The 21,438-nt window shown below is 47.4% G+C and overlaps 1 protein-coding gene across 1 annotated transcript in view; it reads right to left on the minus strand.

Moving 5' to 3' along the window:
• GPC3 (glypican 3) overlaps nucleotides 1–21,438 on the minus strand; it is a 139,681-nt gene that overhangs the window by 17,706 nt on the left and 100,537 nt on the right. Inside the window, exon 7 of the mRNA XM_063170704.1 lies at nucleotides 8,303–8,456. Coding sequence (XP_063026774.1) covers nucleotides 8,303–8,456 — 154 coding nt within the window. The remainder of the gene's footprint in view (nucleotides 1–8,302; nucleotides 8,457–21,438) is intronic.

Raw genomic sequence — 21,438 nt, forward strand, 5'->3', positions numbered from 1 at the left:
CACCTGCACAAAAACAAACACATTTGTTCCAATTTGAAGGGGGGAACCAAGAGGTCAGGCTTTTTAAGGCAGCCTGGACAATTTGAGCATTCCCCATCTTGTTCTACATAGGGCTCAAAAAGTGCTCTGAAAGTTGTACCCAAAACGTTTCCAGTGAAGGTTTCCACGATCCACCTGACACAGCATCTGCTCTCCTGGACATCTTCAGAGCAAGAGGATGGACAGCAGAGCAGCAGCCACAGCTGAGAGACCAGGCCCTCCTCCTGTGCACTTTCAGTGAGACAGGGACACCAGGCCCAACATTCATGGACGCAGCTGAATTTCCCCACGACACTTTCTGGACAGACCTGTTTTATGGTCCTTGATGGACCTTGGTTCTATGAACTTGTTTTCTTTTGTCATTGAAAGGGACCTTAAGGATGATCTAGTTCCACCACACTTGCCACGGACAGTGACCTCCCACTGCAGCAGGCTGCTCAGACCCCATCCAGGCTGGCCTTGAGCACATTTTCTGGGAACAGGAGCTGCAGCACAGGGATGGCCCAGCCCTGGACATCCTGTGATGTCTGACAGCTGAGGGCTGGCACACTGACACGAGTGCTGGGCACACACATCAGCCAGGCCCAGAGCCTCTCCCACAGCACTCAGCAGGGCTGTGCCCAGCAGACTCATTTATTACATCCCATAATCTCTCTTATCGGCTTACCTGCAGTGAGGCATTAGCAAAAGCCAAGCCACTCATGAAAGGGACACCCTCTCCTATGTGAAAAGTCAATCAACATGTTATATTGTTATCAGGCTCGCAGACAAACCTCTCTTTGTACAACAAAATGTGCAGATCCAGTGCCCTGACTATCAGTGTAAGGTTATCTTGTTGAGCCTTTAGCAAGCAGCACCTGATCTGCTTCTGTCTGAAATATACCTTCATTGTTGTCCCTTAAAAAGAAAACCAGCTAAATTATTTTGCCTCTCCACAAGGAAAAACAGCAAAAAAAGGAAAAAAAAAGCCCAAAACCACCAAACCAAAAAGCAAGGCTGTATCCAAGTCAGGAATTGTGTTTCTCAACTTCATCAGAATTCATGTCTTTTTCAGCCACAAAAAACAGATTCATCACCCTTTAAGGATAAATATGGCCATCACTATTGCAACTGGGCACATTTTTGCATACTTGAAATTGTTTTGAGGTGTTCAGTCATGTAAGATGCTGCACTCAGTAACAATTTAAAGAAACATTAGCTCCCAAATTACACTGTTGAAAAGCATCTCCTCAGACACCCTGGCACAGTACAAGCTGTTATTCAGACTTGCAGCCTAACTAGAGGGTGAGCCCTTTGCCAGCAGACTGGCATTACAAACATCTGGGAGTGATGAGCAGTCCCAGACTCCCAGAGACCTTGGCACATTTTTGTGTTATAGCAGAGGCACCATCTCATCTGACCTTTAGTGAGTTTCCAGCCCTTCAGCCTCACCCAGCCACCCCACACTGAGCCCACAGAGCTTCCCAAAGAAGGATTCAGACCAGCTCACACTGGGAATGTGATGCATCATGTGATTTATGAATATCCCCTCCTCCGATTCAGCTCTTTAAAATATGGTGCATCATTGCTTTGGTTCAGAATGGACCAAGGCAGAGAAGTCCTAAAAATACCAGATACAAATTGCTCAGATGGACTTGGGTCTGTAAGCACAACACTGAAAAACTTAAAAAACATTTAAAAATGGAGTGAAATTGAAACAAACAAAAAAGATAGACCCATGGGATAATATGCCCAGGGGATTTACTTGCTGCTTCCATAGATGGCTTTTGCATATATGTAGCTTTTCTCAAAGCACAAATTCTGATAATGACTTTCTACTTCTTCAGTCATGGAATCAGTGTTTCTTTGGAGGAAATCCAGGCACAGAGGTCACAAGAACCCTTCCAAATGCACACACAGTGTACAGTGTGAGGCCTGCAAGAGTCACAGCAGCACAGCCAGCTGAAGGATGCTATGAACAAGTCCTCCTCCAAACACTACCAATAATTTTCTCAGTCTGTCAATAAAAAAAAAATCATTTTTTGCTGACGTCAGAAGTAAATTAATGAACTTGCCACTCAATTAGAGGGTCAGTCAACTGCTACATGTGACTCCCTCTCCATCTTTTAGGTTTTATTTAGACAATGATGATGAATTCTTGACTTTCAACCAGACCTTCATTAAAAGAAAAGCTCAATAAACACAAACATTTGAAATAGAACAATAATCAGACTATTGCACTGTTTCAGTCTGTACAATTCCAGTTCTTCCATCAGGATAATCTAGCTGACATTTGGCCTTGTCATTTTTTCACCCTGGGACAGGATGAATGCCTTGTAAAACAGCATGTTTCTGCTATCCTTGCTTCAGTCAAGCATTCAACAGCACTCTCTTTGGAGAGAAAAAAAAAAAAAAAGTAAAAAAAAAGTAATTTTCTGCTACTAAAATGGTAGTTAGAAGCCCTAAAGCTTTTAGCAGATAGAAATGCCCATGGGAAGGATGCTGTGTCAATCCACCCCATCTCAGGCAGTGCCTGAGCCAAGGCCAGGCCAGCCCTGCTGAGGCACAGTAAATATTGGTCCTGCACACAGGATATTTGTCAGCAGGGCCAGCCAAGGCTGCAGGCTGTTCATCAGCATGGGACAAGAGCCACGTGGCCCTGCACTGTCAGCAACAGCCACAGAGATGGGGATGTCTCCCACCTGTGGCAGGAGCATTTCAGAAGCCATCTGGGGGTTGGAGAATGCCTGGCTCAGCAGAGGGATGAGCAGCCAACGGAGCAGAGCAGCAGCCACAGGTGCTGGGATAGAGGCACCCTGGAGGCACTGCCAGAGCAGGGATCACTGCTCTTTATTCCCATAAAGGATGGGAATGCATCAGCTTGTAAATATTTTAACTGGCGTTCATCTGTCTCCCAGCACACACATGGAGTGAGCCTGGGCAGACTCTGATTGCTGTCCCCAGGTTGGGAGCATCCCTTTTCCAGCACAAATGCTCATTCCTAAGGAACCTTTCCCACAGAAATGAGCAGCAGAAACCAGGAGGGCAGCACCCAAAGTGACCCTGTCTGTCTGGCCTCCCCCTCTGCCATTCACAGCCTCCACCTGGACAGGGAAATCCCCTGGTACAGGTGTGACCCCAAAATGAGGGAGGGAGCCTGGATGGATGCCATCCTCCTGAAATCAAAAGGGGGAGCTTGGATTGGTGGCGCCTTCCTGAAATAAACCCAGGAGAGGACAGGGGGAAGGGAGGAAGGTCACCAAAGGCTGAGCTGTAGGAGCATCTCAGCACTGAGACCTCTCAGACATGGAATGCTTTCCTGAGCATTGGGAGCTGTTTGAGAGCAGAACATGATGGAAGTTGCAACTCACAGGGTTTCAGAGCAGCTCCAAAAACGTGGTGCAAGACAGGGGTCCCACCCTGTGCCACACAGGGCACACCCAGAGACCTCCCCTGCCCTGTGACGTGCATCCCGAATTCCCATTTGGAAGCAACTCCACCTTTGTAACATGGAAAAAAGGACCAACAAACAGCCTTTCCACCTGGGAACACACCCCACCTGGCCAGCTCAGAGGCAATATTCAAATCTGCAATTTGATGATGAGAGCACTCAGAAAAAAGAGCCCTGCCAAGAGGACAAATCAGTGGCAAAGCAAGCTAGGAGTCACTGAAGAGTTACAAATCTGGGTAGGTCAGGGGGGAGCCTGTGCTGATTCTTCAGAAAGCACCTTGGTATGGCATGAAGTGCTGGAAACCACAAAGGGTCTGGCAGCAAATGGGCAGGGCACAGGAAAACTGGGGGCTTCCTTGGGGGCTTCGAAATGGCCAAGGGACAGCTGAGAGCAAAACTCAATAACTGCAGGTCATTGCAGCAGGAGCAGCCAGGCAGGGGAGCTGTTTTACACACACAAACTTCCAGAGCCATCTTTATATATTTTTATTGCACACATCTATCCTTACATATCTCATGGGATGAGGCCAACTTCCCTTCCCAGGACAAACTATTTCTACTTCATTCTGCCAAATCCATCTGTTCCCAAGACAACTTTTGTTGCTGCCTAACACAGATATTTTGGAAGAGTAAATCTTCCCCTCAGACTCCCAACCCCTTCCCCAAGTTGCTGGATTGTTCAGAACGTTCTCTGGGTGCTTCAGCTACTAAAACAGATATTTTCCTCCCAGCAAAGCTTGTGAGAAGCCCAGGATACAGCTGAGCTGGACCAAACCACCTTTGCAAAGCCCCTGGAACGCCTGCACCTCCTCTTCCCCAGCATTTAATAAAGCCCACACCTGGCACAGGAGCCTGTCCAGCATCCATATTTTAATTTCAGGCTCACTGGGGACAACCTCTTTGGTTCCAAGTGGCATCTGGAGTGAGCACAGCCCAGGTGAGCTCATTAGTGGCTGGCTGGAGCATCAGCAAAGCCCCAACCACCCTGGGCTCCTTTTCCTTTGGGTGCCTGTTGGTGCAGGATGGCTGAAACCAGCAGGCTGGGAGCACATGTCTGCATCTCACAGCCTGGAAGACATTTGCACTGACTCATAATTTGGGGGGAAATGCTATAATTAATTTGCAGACATGCCTTGCCATTGGAGTGGCATAAATATAAGTACAGAGCTCTATTTTTAGAGCTGCATGGCCAGGGTGCTGGCTCCATGGGTACTCCATTGACAAACAGGATGCACTCCTTCTCTGAGCTGGGAGGTTTTCAGCCCTCCCCCTTATTGTAAACATCATCTGCCTTCAAAACCCTTAATGTGTTGCAGATGTGACAAACAATAAAAGACCTATCATGAAAAAAAGCCTGCCATCTCCGTGTTTCCCACTGGGGCAACATAATAATGAATTTATTAGCATATAGGGCTCACCAACATATGTTTATAGTCACTCACAAACTTCTGACTTGACAGTTTACAAGTATGTTTAAATCATTAAAGTTTAGGTTGACTGTCCAGTTACTGCAGGCTCACTATAAATAGGAAACAAAGGTTACATTTTATACAACAGGCGATAAATCAAAACTAGTCTGTATTTTAGAATGACATTTTTTTTCCCCCTCTTTTTTTATCTCTTTATTTTCAAGACCTTCTGAGGGGACATCTTGGTGAGGCCAGTGCCTAGCAGATGCTTGCAGTTAGCTGGCAGGAGCCACAGTGGGGAGCAGGAGAAAATCCCATGAGAGATGCAAAATCTCAGAGGTGGCAGAATCTGCCAAAGTTTTCACCCATCCAACAGCCAAAATCGGTGCCAGTTCAGGAAATTCACCTCTCCTCCTCCTCAAGGCATCACCAAGTCCATCTGTAAGGCTTGGGAAACCCTTTGAAGGGAGGAGTTCTCCACTGTTCTCCAATTTGCTCAAGCACCTGAGGAAAGGAGGGGAAAGCCCCAAACCTGGAGGGCCAGCAGGAGGACTCAAACCTGCTCAGAGGGGTTTGGGTTGGGCACTGCACTGCAGCACAGCCTGCCATCCATGTCCCTGCCCTGACACTGCAGAGCATCCTGATGAAACCCCTGCTCAGCAACACAACCCAGCCACTCCCATCCCTCTGCCTCTATTACAGGGTAACCACCTTGGGAAGGAGAGAGATAAAGCCACATTAAATGTAAAAGTTCATTTTGTAAACGTTTCCAGATTTCAAAGCCTGGCATCGTTTCAAATGGGCATGCTACCCTAAAATTTAGAATTTGTGGAAGTTTGTGAGGGGAATGCGGAATGGTTTCTGGTCCCTTTTATTTCTTGTACGTGTGATACGATGGAAAAAAATTAATTGAAAAATACCCTTTCAAAGTAAAAAGAAATATCATTCTCAAAAATGTTGAAAATTAGTATTTCCACACCATCAGCAACTTTTCCTGGGCTGGTTTCCAACATAAAACTTGAACAGAGTCACAGTTTATATCCAATACCAAGCAAATAGGATTCTGTCACTGTCATATCAGCTTCACCTCTCTGCTCTAAAGCAAAACACAAAAAGAGAGCACATGGCAGGGGCCAGCAAGGAGAAAGCCTCCCTGACAGCACAGCTCACACTCTCTGAGCTCAGTCAGGGCCTCAAAGCCCTGCTGGACAAACCCCACACTCTCAGCACCTGAAAGATTTTACCTGCCAGGAGCCCCATGCCCCAGAGACACAACTGCTTTAGAGTTAATATTTACCCATCCCACAGCACAGGCAGCACAAACAGGACAAGTCCTCCTCTCCTGCTGCATGTTCTGTGCCACGGTGACAAGAGGGGCAAGTTACAGGGAGATCAATGCAGGGATTAAACCAGAGAGGCAGAAAGGATCACATACCCAACTTCAGAGATCACTGATGATAGTGTGGGGAAGGCTTTAAGAGGAAATTAGAAACACATTAAAAATAACATCAAGGTGTGACACAAAGATCATGGAAAATGAAACACGTATCTCTGCTCTCAGCACAGGACACTGTGAATCACCTGTGTTTCCTTAACATAAACTTTGTTATTTAGTTCTTGGATGAAATTAAGTGTGTTTTAGCCCTCTCAAAATTCTGTGTTTCTTTTTCAGACTTGGAGTGGAGGACTTTAAAAGTCTTTTCTTTCCCTTACTTAATATCTGAATATATGTATTTTATGCATTTTACATAATGTGTCAATAATCTTTGATATGAGACTGGCATTTAATATTTCAGCTCTCACTTCATTAAGGATATTTTAATTATCCCAGACCAATGGGAGGGAATTTATAAACATCTGTGCTTCGTTTAGGAGCCCAAATTTGCCTTTTAAACTTCAAAGCTGCAGAGCTGATTTTATCCAGGTTCAGTTGTCTGGTCTCTCAAAGAGCACCGTGCAGCACTGGAACCAGCACCAAGTGGGCCAAGCCTCCAGCAGCACCCAGCACTGCTCATCCCTGCTGGACACAGCCTCCAGCAGCCTGGGCTTGCTCACAGGAACAAGCCAGGAGATGCTGCTGAGCCCCACAGAGTGCTCATGGGCCTGGGAGAGGGCTCACACCAGCAGCACGAGTGAGTGCCCTAACCACAACTGGTCCTTTGCTTTCTCCTCCCCATGGGTGACCAGGGGCTGCCTCGTTAATAACCCCAGCAGGGCCTCAGGGCTGTTTTCAGAGGAACCAAGGACATGACTCACACTGGCGAGCAAAGCAATTTTTAGGCTTCCAAGTACCTAAATCACTTCTGCAAAATGAGCCTGAGGTATGTGCAAAAAGTTATTGGGGTTTCTAAATGCTACATCGTAAATAACCATCATTTGCTGCAGTCAAACAAACCTTCCTGACTCTCTGGTGCCCTCCAGGAAGATGAGCAGCTCATCTCCAATCTCAGGATTGCAGAAGTGAAGAGGGTGACCCTGGGACCTGGATCAGATTTTCACCTTGCCTCAAATCCTCTCCAATGGGCTGCACTCAATGCCCCCCTAACAGAACCAGCCTGGAAAAGCAGAGGCATTTCTTCTCCAGCTGCTGCCTGGACCAGCACCACGGCCAATCAGGACAATTCGGGGTGTCTGCAGCTCTGGGCTGGGGCACTGGGGGTGCCTGCAGTGAGTCCACCTGAGCAGGCCTCAGGGGCAGCTCCCCACATCATCACCAAAACCTCCACCCCACAGAGCTGCAGTGCCACATCCCCATCACTGCACCCCACAGAGGGGCAGTGCCACATCCCCATCACTGCACCCCACAGAGGGACAGTGCCACATCCCCATCACTGCACCCCACAGAGGGACAGTGCCACATCCCCATCACTGCACCCCACAGAGCTGCAGTGCCACATCCCCATCACTGCACCCCACAGAGGGGCAGTGCCACATCCCCATCACTGCACCCCACAGAGCTGCAGTGCCACATCCCCATCACTGCACCCCACAGAGGGACAGTGCCACATCCCCATCACTGCACCCCACAGAGGGACAGTGCCACATCCCCATCACTGCACCCCACAGAGCTGCAGTGCCACATCCCCATCACTGCACCCCACAGAGGGACAGTGCCACATCCCCATCACTGCACCCCACAGAGCTGCAGTGCCACATCCCCATCACTGCACCCCACAGAGGGGCAGTGCCACATCCCCATCACTGCACCCCACAGAGGGACAGTGCCACATCCCCATCACTGCACCCCACAGAGGGGCAGTGCCACATCCCCATCACTGCACCCCACAGAGGGGCAGTGCCACATCCCCATCACTGCACCCCACAGAGGGGCAGTGCCACATCCCCATCACTGCACCCCACAGAGGGGCAGTGCCACATCCCCATCACTGCACCCCACAGAGGGGCAGTGCCACATCCCCATCACCTGCTAGGAAGCGGAGCTGGTTCCTCACTCTCAGCTCTCCATCCCCAGAGCCTCTGCCACACTCATCTTCATCGTCGCAGTCCCCGCTCTCCTCCTCCTCCTCTGCGGCTTTTCCCGGAGCTTTTCGGCGGGGCAAAGTCATCCCTCTGAGCAGCTGGAAAACAAGAGGGGCATAGTCAGTCACTGCTTCTCCCACCCTCCTGCTCCCTCATCCTCACCTGCTGGGGGAGCAGGTGACACAGGGGGACAGGATTCAGTGGAGCCAGGACAGTGGGACAGGACCCCAACACCCCCTGTGCCAAAGCACTGAGGAGCTCAGGCTCATTCATGGACAAATCTGCACAAAAAACTGCAGTGCAAGAAACAAAAGGAGGAGGCAAAACCACCTCGAGTCATTCTGGGCTTCTGCCCAGCGACAATCACAAGAGCCCTGCCAGACCCCAATGTCACCAAAGCTCTGGGGTCAGCTACAAAACACATGCCCAAAGCTAGGCCAGACAGGCAAAAAAACAGTAGCAAGAGGAGCCTCTGTTCAGGGAATCTCACTGCTTTCAGGAATTGTCTCTCCCATTTTAGATGCACCACATGAAAGGAAATGACAGATCTCTCAGGTCTGTGTGGACCCCACAAACATAACCTAAAAATCTCATTTCTCACTCTTGAAGCACAGAGGATGCTAGTGAAAGTTTTTGGGGTAGCCAAGCGACACAATGAAAGCATATTTTAAAGGATGTTTTAAAGCTGGGTCCTGAGTAACAGTGAGAGTTTGCAGATCCCTGAGACAGGACTTGAATGCCTCCCCTGAGCACGGGGTCAGGACCATTTTCCAAACATGGGTGGGAGCTCCCCACACTCCCATCACAGCACACACAGGGATTAGACACATTATAAACTATCAGCTTCCTCTCTTCGCTGACTTCCCTGATTCTGCTGTTGCTGAAAGCAGCCAGCTACTCCATCATAAACCCAGATCCCCTTTGAAAAAGTGTGAGTCAGCTAGTTAATATATGCTGAAAATTTCTATCACTGCCACTCTGCTGTTAAAAGCTTCTTGAATTTAATCTCAGCGCTAAGGAAAAAAAAAGGAAAAGGATAAAGTAACAGAGAAGATATTGCAAAATGGGAGCTTTCCACATGCTTCAGGGGTTTGGTTAGTTCCATCTCTTGCAGCAATATGCATGCCTTGCAAGGCATTTTTTAATATCTGGAATCTAGGTTATATTTTTAAACTATTATGCTAGCCTTAGAAAACAGTTTCTAAAATATTTATCTCCTGAAGTTTATACAGCCTTGGAGGAATGCCTTTGGCATCTGGCTCGCCCTGTCCACAGCAATGTCCACATACCTCAGTGTTTATATTAGAGGAGCATAACGTAATGAAAAACAAATGGTTCCATGTGAGACCCCTCTGGGTTCCCCAGCTGAGGCAAGGCTCTCCTGCCATGTGCCTGCTGTGAGAACCATGCTGGCCACATCCATGGCAGGCAGCAAAATGCTGCTCATCTCCTCAAAACTCAGGGGATGTGCTCTCATGGCCTCCAACAGGCGTTGGCCAAGGCTGGTTAAGTTCACTTTTCAGGAATTTGACTTTGTTTAGACATTTACAAGCTTCTCCCGGAATATGGTGCAACCACAAAAAATAACAAACAAAAAAGGCAAGTGCAATGCTGGGGGCAGCACAGGGAGGATCTCACCCAGGCACCAAACATGCCAACCAGCCAAGCCTTGACACCATCACTTGCACTTTGCTCCTCCAAACAAAGCCCCCAGCAACAGCAGTCCTCTGCTGAGCTGGAACGAGGATCTGTCATGCACAGCAGCTAATTAATTAATTAATTAGCACACACACCAGTTCAAACCCAGTGCACCACTGTCAAAACCCAAGCGCATCGTGCTGGAAGGGGCCACGACTGCTCAGCAGCAGGATCCTCATTCCCCTGTGGGATCCTCATTCCCCTGTGGGATCCTCACTCCCCTACATCCCAGGAAAAGAACAAGCCAGACAGAACCCCACTAAGCAGCCCAACTTTCATGCCTTACCCAAAAGAGCAGAGGAACTTTCTGGCAGAGAGAATTAAGCTTTGGGATATTTTCAGATTTAATAAGCTCAGTGGGGGGCAAGGCAAAAAATCAGGATTTTTCAATTGTGTGTTTTCAAACATGAAAATAACTGAGCATTTCTCGTAGTACTACTTTCTTTCTTGGCATGCCATGAATTAGCAGCTTAATTTCTATGCCTTTGTAGCCACAATAAAACAGGAACTTTCTGAGAAACATCACATGGGCCCCAACTTTGGATCAAGTGAACGTGACATCCCTTTGCCACACTGCTCTTTCCTTTGCCAGGAGAAAAGCTCCATCCTCAGGCACACCCTCCCCAGCTGCTGATAACTATAGAGAGGTTCAATTAAATTTTGCTGCTGCCTGTGGGAGAAATGGAGCCCATGACACAAAACCTACTGGAGGAGTTAGCAGGAGACCAGGCATGGGGTGGAAGTCCCACTCCACTCCAATGGTATATCCAGACACAGGAATGCTCTTGGATGTCTCATCTTCATCCAGAGCAGCAGCCCTAGGCCCACTCATCAACCACTCCACAAGCTCCCTGATGGTTTGCATGCTTTATGAAATTATATTTGGTGTACTGAACATAGATTCCCCATCCTTAAATAGCAAGCAGAGCAGACTGCACCCTAACATTACAGTTTATTCATGTCCTGTGGTTTAAAGCCCATGGTAAGAGGCAGGAAAATACAGAGTCTGGTGATCACTAAAGTGGTATGTAACAGTGAGATAGCTTTAACTTAAACACAACTCACCCAGCTGTAAGAGTTTACTGTCATATCTGCTCCTCTCTGTTAAACCATGATGGCAAAAATACACTGTAATGTAGCTGATGGAAAGGGAGCACTCTGTGGGAGGCCAGGCACACATCCCCACGCCTCCGAGGGGGCTGTGGGCCTTTCTCCGCCCATCCAGACAGCCACCATGGCAACAAACTGCCCCTGCTCCTCACTACAGGTCCTAATGGATCAGCTGTCCACCAGTTTTACTTCCAACCTCATCCCTTTCACAGAACCACAGAATGACCAGGTTGGGAGAGACCTTCAAGATCAGAGAGTCCAACCCAGCCCCAACACCTCACCCAAACCCTGGCACCCAGTGCCACATCCAGGCTTTGTTAAACACACCCAGGGATGGGGACTGCACCACCTTCCCAGGCAGCCATTCCAGAACTTTATCACCCTTTGAGTGAAAAACTTTTTCCTGCTATCCAACCTGTATTTCCCTTGATGCAGCTTGAGACTGTGACCTCTGGTTGTGTCAGCGCTGCTGGAGAAAGAGCCCAGCCCCAGCTGAGCACAGGCACCCTTCAGGGAGCTGTAGAGTGAGGAGGGCCCCCCTGAGTCTCCTTTTCTCCAGGCTGAACACCCCCAGCTCCCTCAGTTGTTCCTCACAGGGTTTGTGTTCCCAGCCCCTCTCCAGCCTCGCTGCCCCCTCTGGACCTGCTCCAGCCCCTCAACATCCTCCCCAAACTGAGGGCCCAGACCTGGACACAGCTCAAACCACCACCCTCTGGGTGGGTAGAATGAGCAGGAGGGACTCCAGGGACACCGGGCAGTCCCATCTGGTTTCCAAGGCCATCTTGGCTCTTTGGCTTGTCTTGTGGTCTCCCTGCAGCTTAAAACACGAGGCAGATGGGAACGGTGTGCTGAGCCTGCCTGCTAAGAAAGCTCCCCAGGGCATCCCACGTGATTTACACAATTATTCATAACTGCACAGTGACCAGACAAAAACAGATGCAGTGATGTGGGGTAATGACTCAGCTTGTCTTGGACAGGCCACTGTATGCTGAAATCTTTTTAACTCCTCATTCTTTACAACCACTTTACTCAGAGCTCCCCATCCCACCAGCCCACTGAGCCCACCTGGTCCTATTTTTCCAATTTTAACATAAACAGTTGGAGCTGCAACATACTTTTTTATCATTAATCTCCCATCTCTGAAAAGAGCTCAGCATCATGTTTCTTGGACTGCAGTTTAATAGCTGTTTTCTCCTTTTGGAAATAAGCCCGCAGTATTGCAAATATCAATTTGAGCAATACCCAAAATTGTGCCCACAAATTCAGATTAAATACTGTCAGCAAGCTACAAGCACTGTGCTCCTTTAGGGCAGAAATCATCCCTTTCAACACACTTCAAAAATATGTAAAGTAAAGAGAACAGCCAAAGAGATTATTAAGGGGAATAGAAGACTTTTAGAAAAACATTTAATTCCTTCATGAGTTTAGGGGAGGAGTCTGATTGATATTTGTAATCTTTTGGTGGACAGAGCTGTCATTTAATTTAGCTTGCATGACTGAAAGAATTTAACAAAAAGTGTTCCAGAGAGTTTCGCTGAAATTCTTTGCATGTTTTTAGTAAGCCTCTGGAATATGATCAAACCTAAAACGCTGGAGAGGATGGAGACTAAACTTACAGCTAAAATAATATTCAGAATTGTAATATATGCTTAATAATCAAGTATTCACATCCAGCAGAAAAAATGCCTCAGTGCAGAAATTACTCTGGAGCTCCAGCCATGTGTCTGTGTGCTGCTTGGCATCAGGAAGGGAACCCTGGGAACTCATCCTAGCAGGGAAAACCAGCTCTGGCTCTGTTAGAAACCTCTCAAAACTCAGTGAATTTCACCAGCTCACAACTGCTTGCAAAGCTCAGGATGCCTTCCTTCAGGAGCCTCGTAAGGAGGAGTTTTGGAGGAGCAAAAATGTTATTTTCCCTTTCATCACTCCCACTCCAGCCACACATTTTCAAGCACCTGACACAGGTACCAAAGCACTTCTCACAACTCCTGAGATTCCCAACAGATCAGCTTTTTCCATTTTAAATCCCAGCCTGCTAAAAACATTGTTTTTTGGGGGTGAAAAACTAGATCTTATGTGGCCAATCCTGACCTTGAAATCTGCAATACCAAGTAATTTATGTGTGGCTTTTGAATCAGGGCAGCATCATGGGAAACGTGCAGATTTTCACACGATACTGTTCCCTGTTAACAGCTCATTACAATGTACAGAAGTATATTCCCATTATGAAATACAGCTGGGCTTGTTTTGCTTACCAAGGTCATTATCTGATCACAGGCAGGAATCAGGGAAAGGAACCCATTTTATAAGGCTGAAGTTGTGGACTTTTTCAAAACTCATGTGTTTTGAATTTGGTGGCCTGATCATGCACAAGCATGCAACAGCAGAATCTATTCTCTCCACTTCCTCTGCTTATTAGCCCTGGAAATAGCATGGAAAAAATTTTCTTTTATTAGCAAATGCTTTATTATTTAACCAACCCTCATGAGATTGCTGGTGCCCTCCACACCACATTTCTATTTCCCAGCTCCCTTAAGTTTATCCACTCTGTGGAGAGGCACAGGAGCGTGCACCAATACAAACTCAGTGCAACATCAACAGCATCATTCTTTTCATTGCTTCTTTCCAAGCTCCAGAGAGCCTTTCCCCTCTTGGGCAGCAGCAAAATGCAACACATATTACAGAAAAACTCAATGTTCCCTGGTGCCAAGCACCAAACTCTATTTCAAAATAAGGATATTTAAAATTTTTAAAATATCTGCAAAAACCAAGATCCATACTTCTGTCTAGCAAGAGTGAACACATAAGTGTGTGCACACCAGCAGGCTCTTCTGATCACAGTGCTGGCCCAGAAGACAGAAGAACCCATTCTGGGAGGAGAACATCTGAATTGTGGTTTCCTTATGATCCTTCCAGTTGGCTGCACCTTGGCAGCACAGACAGGGCAGAGAAGAAACCTGTTCCTCAATCAACTCCTACTTCAGGCTCAGAAGAACAAAGAATGATCACTAATCAAAAGTTAATAAAGTGAAAGCAGAGTTTGAAGATGGAAAAGTCATTTTCAGCGCTTGGAAAAATGGTGAGTTGGGCATGGCCATTTTCTCAGCTGCTCTAAAGGCCAATCCTGCACTTCCCTGTGCTGCCTCCTTTGAGACATCACAGGGTTTGTGCTACTGGAGCTGAACTCAGCAGAACAAGCCCCAGACAGCACCTCCTGCCTGCTCTGAGCAGCATGAGCAAGGGATGGCCCTGAATTCCCTCCCCACACACTGATCTTGAGTAACTCCTGCTCTGTGGCTCTGTACCAGCCCATGGTGGTGGCTGACTAAAGTTGTGAACCATAGCTCTAAGTTTGTGGCTCCTTAGCCATAAAAATGTTTTAGTCTTTAATTCTAGCACTCAAAATACCTGGAACAGGAAAAATCCCTTCCATGCATCACTCAGGGTTTACCAGCACAGCAGGACCCACTTTACTGTCTCCACAGCTCCAGAGGAGATGCTCTGGGCTGCCAGTAAATCAGCTTTCCTGGTCACTCTCCTGATAGCACAAAGAAGCTGGTGACAGCAGTGAATTATTGACCAAAGGGTGGCCCTGCTTTATGGATCATCAGCTTAATTCCAGATTAGCTATCCAAACTGCCAACATCCCTATGGGGAAAGGAAGACAGATAAAGTCTCCTAAGTGCTGGCAGTAATTAACATGAGTCTGCACTGGACAGTAAATCTCTTCTGGAAGCAGAAGGGCTTCCAGGGCATTAAGGATTGCTCTGGTTTGGTGAGGGCAGGCTGATGCCCAGCACTGGATGCTCCTGTGGAGGTCAAGCCCTGGCTGGCACGGTGGCAGGCACAGGGACCAGCTCCTGTCTGCAGTCCCCAGGCAGGGGAGGTGTCACTTCCCTGGCCTGAACAACTGCTCATTCATCACCAGGCACATGTGAAAAAGAGATTACTCAGGCTTTACAATCAGCTCACTCACCTTATATCCAGTTCCTTCCCCTTCCACCCCAGCTATTTACAGCTTGTTTTTGTGCAGCTGTAGGAAGGAACAGGACAGTGTGGGTGCCGAGCAGGGCAGAGGGGTCCAGCCCAGCCTGGTGGGGTCCTGGGCAGTCCCTGTCTGCTTCTGCCTCATCCCCTGAGCCTACATCAATGCCAGTGCTAGAGAAATGCTGCTTTCCTCTTTGGGCTACTACAGCCCCTTCTCCTGTTTTGCCTTTCCAAGCCTTAACTATCGCTGGCCCTTCAGGATCCCTTCCTACATCTGCGTCACTAGAAATGAGCAATTTCTCCACCTCTCAAGCAGCCACCCCTCAGGGCATTGGCAGCTGAGTGAAGGAGGGGTGTGGGAGCCTACATGGGCCAGGACCCATCACTGCCATTACCCATATTTTCCATATTTTGTTTAGTTTTGTTGGAGCAGAACCCTGCTCTTCTATCCAAACACCACTCAGGAAGGCCCAAAGTGCATGTCACCAGAAGATGAAACATGAGACAACAAGCAAAGCAGGAACACAAGAAACAAGACAAAATAGGCAGAGGTGGAACCATCAACCACCTCCTTCAGACATCTGAGCAGGGATGGCCTGGGTGGAAGGTGCCCTGGATGCAAGAGCACCTGGAAGGACGTGCAGGTCTCACATCACCTTTAACAGCCCCATGGCTCTGCAGAGGGGATCAGGGTCTGTACAGGTGACCCAGGCAGGGGTGCAGCAGCCAGGGGTTCCCACAGCCTCCTCCTGCCCAGCCCAGCCTGTTGGAGCAGCTGGGAGGTTCCTCTTGGCTCAGGCTCTGGCACACTGGCAGCTCTCTGGCCATTGGCGATGTCCGCAGGGCAGCCTGTGAGACAAACATCTCATCCTTGGCACCAGGTAGGAAACAGCAATTGAGAGCTGGGCAAGAAGGGTTTTTTAAATTCCTCTTCTCCTCCTGCAACACAAACCCCTGTCCCAGCCTCTTTCATTTTCCCCTAAAAGCTCCCAGTGGATAGGCACTCCCCAAATCGTGTATTTTTGTGCAGTGTTGTGCTGCACAGAGGTTTCTGCCAGAATATCAGCTTGAGTCACCCTGGCTGCATCCTGCCCACCTGGGCAGCTCTTTCCAAGTTTCACTTTTGCATTCACTTCCCTTCAAGGCTTTGGAAGCCCAAAAAGCAACTACAAGCAGTTCTGATAGACGTGCCCTGGTCCACAGAGCTTTCCAGGGAACTGAACAGCTGCCTTATAATCCAGTTATCTCCCAGCAGACAAGACAACCCCAACGTGGGGTTAATTATCAAGCTGTTGATTTCAGCAGAGACTTAAATCAGGCAGGGGGAGGAGGACTCCATGGCAAACACCCCCAAACCCGTTGGCTGGGCAGGATGAGGCAGCTGGTCTCTAATTAACAGCTGATGGCTGCACTGCTCCTGGGTGAGCTCTCAGCTCTCCTCTGTGTTCAGAGCACAGATGCTGCTTGCAAAAACCAAAAAAAAACTCCAGGGACTCAACTTGTCCAGTGTCAATACTGGCACCTAGGATGGATCTACCAACAGGATAGAGAAACAACCATCCCAACAGGATAAGGACACAACCATCCAGGCTCCAGCATGGGCACTGCTGACACACTGGGTGCAACTCATCACTGATGCTGAATGTTCCCAGAGCAAGGCTCAGGCCTCTGGAGCTGCAGGCAGGGGCAGCCCTGCCTGGTGTGGCTCTCCCACACACAGATGCAGACACCAAGTGAACAGCTGAAGCAACTCAGGATTTAAATTAAGTTCAAAGCTGGTGACTTTATACCCTCCCTCAGTGAGACACAACACTCCCAAAGGAAGCCCTGAAATGCACCTCTGTGATTCTCACCCTCAGCTTTTAGATTATGTGCTGCAGGAAAAGGTCAGTAAACTCCTTTCCCACCCATAGGCAGGAGGTATTCAAGGGGTCCTGCCAAAAATAAAAGGTAACTTCCTGCCCTTCAGGGTGTTTGCTGATGGCTCAAACACCCACCTGCTGCCAGCTGCTGCCACTTCCTCACTGACCCTGCTGCATCAGCAGCATCCCCTTACACATGTCCCCAGCCAGCCAAGCACATTTCCTTCTCTTAAATATCACTCCTGGCAATACAGCCGAGCAACAGGCAACAACAAACCTTGCTGCAACCCAAACTTCTCTCTTTGCCCACAGTTTGAAGGGCTGCAAGGGCAATCTCTCATTGCATGGGTCTGGCAGCACGAGCATGAAAATACAACCCAGTCTCTGCAGCCAGTCACAGGTCAAAGCCAAGCTAAGAAGTTTAATGAGGAACAGCTTGATGTTAAGTCAAATTTTGGAGAAAACCATGAGAAAACTACCTAACATCACACTAACACCAGAGAGCTGTGTCCTTTGTTACTGGGCCCATCAGGGAGGACACCTCCACCGATTAAATTACAGCCTGAGTCACAGTACAGGGTGACACTTGATACAATTAACCAGGCCCAGAATGACTGTAATTAACTGCTAATCTGCTATCAATAGCTCCACTTCGCTGTACAAGGATTCCTGCAGGTTTGTTTCCTCCACAACAGGATAAACTTCTGCTCTGGTACAGGATATCTGGTGTTTGTTTTAAGGCACCACTGGGCATCAGCTGCATGCTCTGGACACAAAAGCAAATTCATCTCCTTTAAAGGTGTGGATCTGTTTTTTTCCACAGCTGATTTCCACAGCATTGTTGGAGGATGGTCCCTGCAGGACACACCTGAAGCACCTGTGTCCCTGCTGGAGCTGAAGCCACTAAGTTGAAACCCTTCACACATATAAGGCACTCCAGGATACACCTCTGTTTGAAAACAGGCATCAAACACCAGGAACAAGCAACCCCTGGCTGTTTAAAAAGCCTCAGTGTGAGTGACCTGTGGGTACAGCATCCCCCAACAATCCCAATACACCTGAGGGTTTGCCAGAGGGTCCAGGCAGGTGCTGCTCCTCCTGAAGAGGGAAAGAAGGGGTTTGGGTTTGAAAAGTCAGCTGACGGTCAGATACCTTCAGATTTAATTACATTCTCTTTACCAAGGGTCACACTTCCCCTGATTTAACTGCCCTGGCAAAATCCTGTCAGTACCAGCCCCATACAGAGTGGGAGAGCATTTACCCAGCATTAATGGGAGCCAAGGCACAGCTAAAAGGACAATGGAATTAGTACTTAAATACCAGGCCTAGACTCGGTGGAGCTATAGATCATTTTGTGTACTAAAGAAGAATTAACTGATCCATTCTAAAATGCATTTATTATTAAAATAAAAATCTTCTGTGATTTTATTTAATAGCCTTAGTAAGAAATAATTGCAATGTCTGGTTGCTTTTCAACAACATGTGGTTTTAATATTTTAATTGTTACAAACTGTTTAATAATGATGAACAAAAGGCGTGTCCAAGTAATTATTGTATTTATTAACATTTCTTCTGAGGACTTGATAGATTATATTGCATATATACAGCACTTCAGACACTGTACGACTAACTTATTAAAGGTGGAAAATGAGTCAAAAGTGACTTGCTTTGGTGCAATTTAAATATTGTATTTTCAAGTGATTAGTGTTGTTCCTTGCATTATTTAACAATCTGGCACTCTGCACATTTTTCTAATTATTATGCAGCTTCATCTGACCAGGGAATTAAAATACAGTGGGAATAATAAACCTCAGAGAGCCTAGCAGGCACAGGGAAAACTTTCACCAAATCCATCAAAAGTAATGGATTTTTCTGAAGGGGAGATATATTCCTGCAAAGTGCCCAGCTCCCAAAGCTCTCCCATAATAAACTCTGAATTTCCCTGTGTGCCCTGAGCGGGGTCTGGGTCCCTTTGCCACCCTGAGGTCAGACCCTTCTCGCTGGTCCCAGTGCTCCACACTCTGTATTTGCAGCCAGGAGGTTGCAGGGGCTCAGGCACAAGGTCATCACACCGTTCCCAGGCCTATTTTGTTTACGTTTGATTCAATCAAGTTGTGGCCTTTTGGCCTCCTTCCAAATTAACTTCTGGGTGACCTCCACCATGCCCTCTCCCAGCAGCCAGGCCTGGAAACAGCCCATTAAACCTACAAACAAATATGGGACATATTGGTTGATCAAACCAGCTTCAAACACGGCCCTGGAAATGCCAGGACGTGCTTTTTTTGTGAACTTCAGCTCTGAGCTTTTTTTGTGAACTTCAGCTCTATTTTGTCTCTGGTCATTCACACCTCTGGGCCCACAGGCTTTTTTATTTTTTTTCCCCCCTTTCCAGGTATAGCTGTGTGTTTTACTGCCTCGTAAAACTTCTAAATTTTGTTCTCATCCTCCTGCAAACCCCTCCAGAGCAATGTGAGGCTCTTCCACATAGGGCTCACTGCAGGACTGGGGCTTTACACTGAGCATATGAAGAAAGGCTTGGGGGAACAGCTGTAATGCTCCAAGAAATTGTGTCTTCCCCTTATTTGCAAGGAAATAAATCAAAGGGAGTTTCTCAGGGTCTGTGAAAGCACATTGCCTGGATTCCCATCCCCAAAGGGTTTATTTTTTCAAGAGGTTATATGGTAGTTAGATTTCTGGCTAGAAAATATGCAATATGATAAAAACACAGTCCCTATATGGGGCAATAAATTACAGATTGTTTGATGTGGAAACCAAAGAACTGTCAAACTCCAGTATATCTGAAATATTCTAAATGAGCCCTTAACTTGAGTGTCTGGAAATGTACAATATGTTTCCAGGCCATTCAATTTTGTAAAGACACATCTTCCCCAGCTAAGTTTCCTTTTTTGGATTTCACTATTAATTTTTTGTGTGTTTTTTCCCCTCCTTTTCTTAAAAAATTATGCTCTTCCTCCTTGAGACAGTAGTATGATAAACACCAGGATTTACCTAAGCATAAAAAAGAGATTGCAACTGGGCACAACCTTAAAGAGGTAATGGCATTAAGGATGAGGTAAAGCATCTGCTGCAACACTGTCAGAGCCCCATGGGCACCGCAAAGGACATAAAAGTTATTTCAGGACAGGAGGGAGGACCAGGAGTGGCACATGAGTTTGGTACCACAGGTCCCTGCTGCATCCTCACACCAGCATCACTCAGGGCCTCTCTCCAGAGCCTTTGTGGAGGAGGATGACAAAGAGGAAATCACCAGGGCTGCCAGGACAGGGACAGGTGACACCACAGCTCCCACCTCCATGCAGGCTGTTAGAACCTGGAGCTCACCCCATGTGTCAGCCACTCAAATGTGGAGGAAAATGGAGTGCCCAGAGGAAAGGGCTCACCTTGCACACAGCTTTCTGCCTGGGGACGTCACCCAGGCACAGAAAATCTGAGCCAGACCCTGTGCTGACACTGAATAACCTTTCAGTTTCTATATAGCTTCACTCAAGGGATGAGTGAAACCCTTCCAGCTAGAAACAGACCCCGTCCACTCTGGGAAATAAAAGTTAGGAACCAATTCCAACTCATTTTCCTGAAGGTGACCCTTAGCCTCCCAGCTGAGATAACAATGCTAATATTTATGGATGGGCTGTTCATGCCTCTGGGCACACAACAAAAATAACTCAAATCAAAACTCAGCAGACATCTAACAGAACTGGGAGGGGGGGTGAAATTCCAATATGGCAATAATAAAGCATCTCACCCACCAATGCACAAAAAATAGCATCGGCCACAATCACACATTTGGGTGAAACAAAAATGGTCTGAGGTGATGAATAGGCAGCACTGAGGGGGACTCATCCAGAAAGGGCTGCCTTGAGACAGCACACAGCTCAGGCACTGTGTTTAATTCATTTATTTATTTTAAAATAAATAAATGCTCAAAGGTGCTCAAAGCACAAAAATATAGTCTGGGGCACTTCCCCTTTTCTCTGGGTTAGGTTTTCTCTGCTTCTTTCAATCCCCATGGGTTTAACTCTAATGCACAAACCTCATTTTCATTTCAAACTGCAAAGGTTTCATGAGAATTTCTCAGGTGAATGTGTGTACATTTACCCAAATAAGGTTTGAGAAGACATGAACTAAGGAGCAAGCACAATTTGTACACACAACACTGAAAAAACAGACACTTCCAGCAGCAGGAGCATCCTGGAATAAAGGTGAAGCCATCAGCAAATTACAGTTATTTAGCAAAAATCTCCAAGTAAAAATAAAAGCTGTGGACCTCTATGAAAGCTGAACCAAACAGCATGGTTCCTGAGTCTGCCCACAGCCACAAAATCCAGGCTGTATCTCCAACATAACACACTGGGAGGAAGCCACAACATTGTACAAGATTTGTAATTTAAAGGTAGCCACATGG

Source organism: Melospiza melodia, chromosome 16, assembly GCF_035770615.1.
Source record: "Melospiza melodia melodia isolate bMelMel2 chromosome 16, bMelMel2.pri, whole genome shotgun sequence".
NCBI lineage: Eukaryota > Metazoa > Chordata > Aves > Passeriformes > Passerellidae > Melospiza > Melospiza melodia.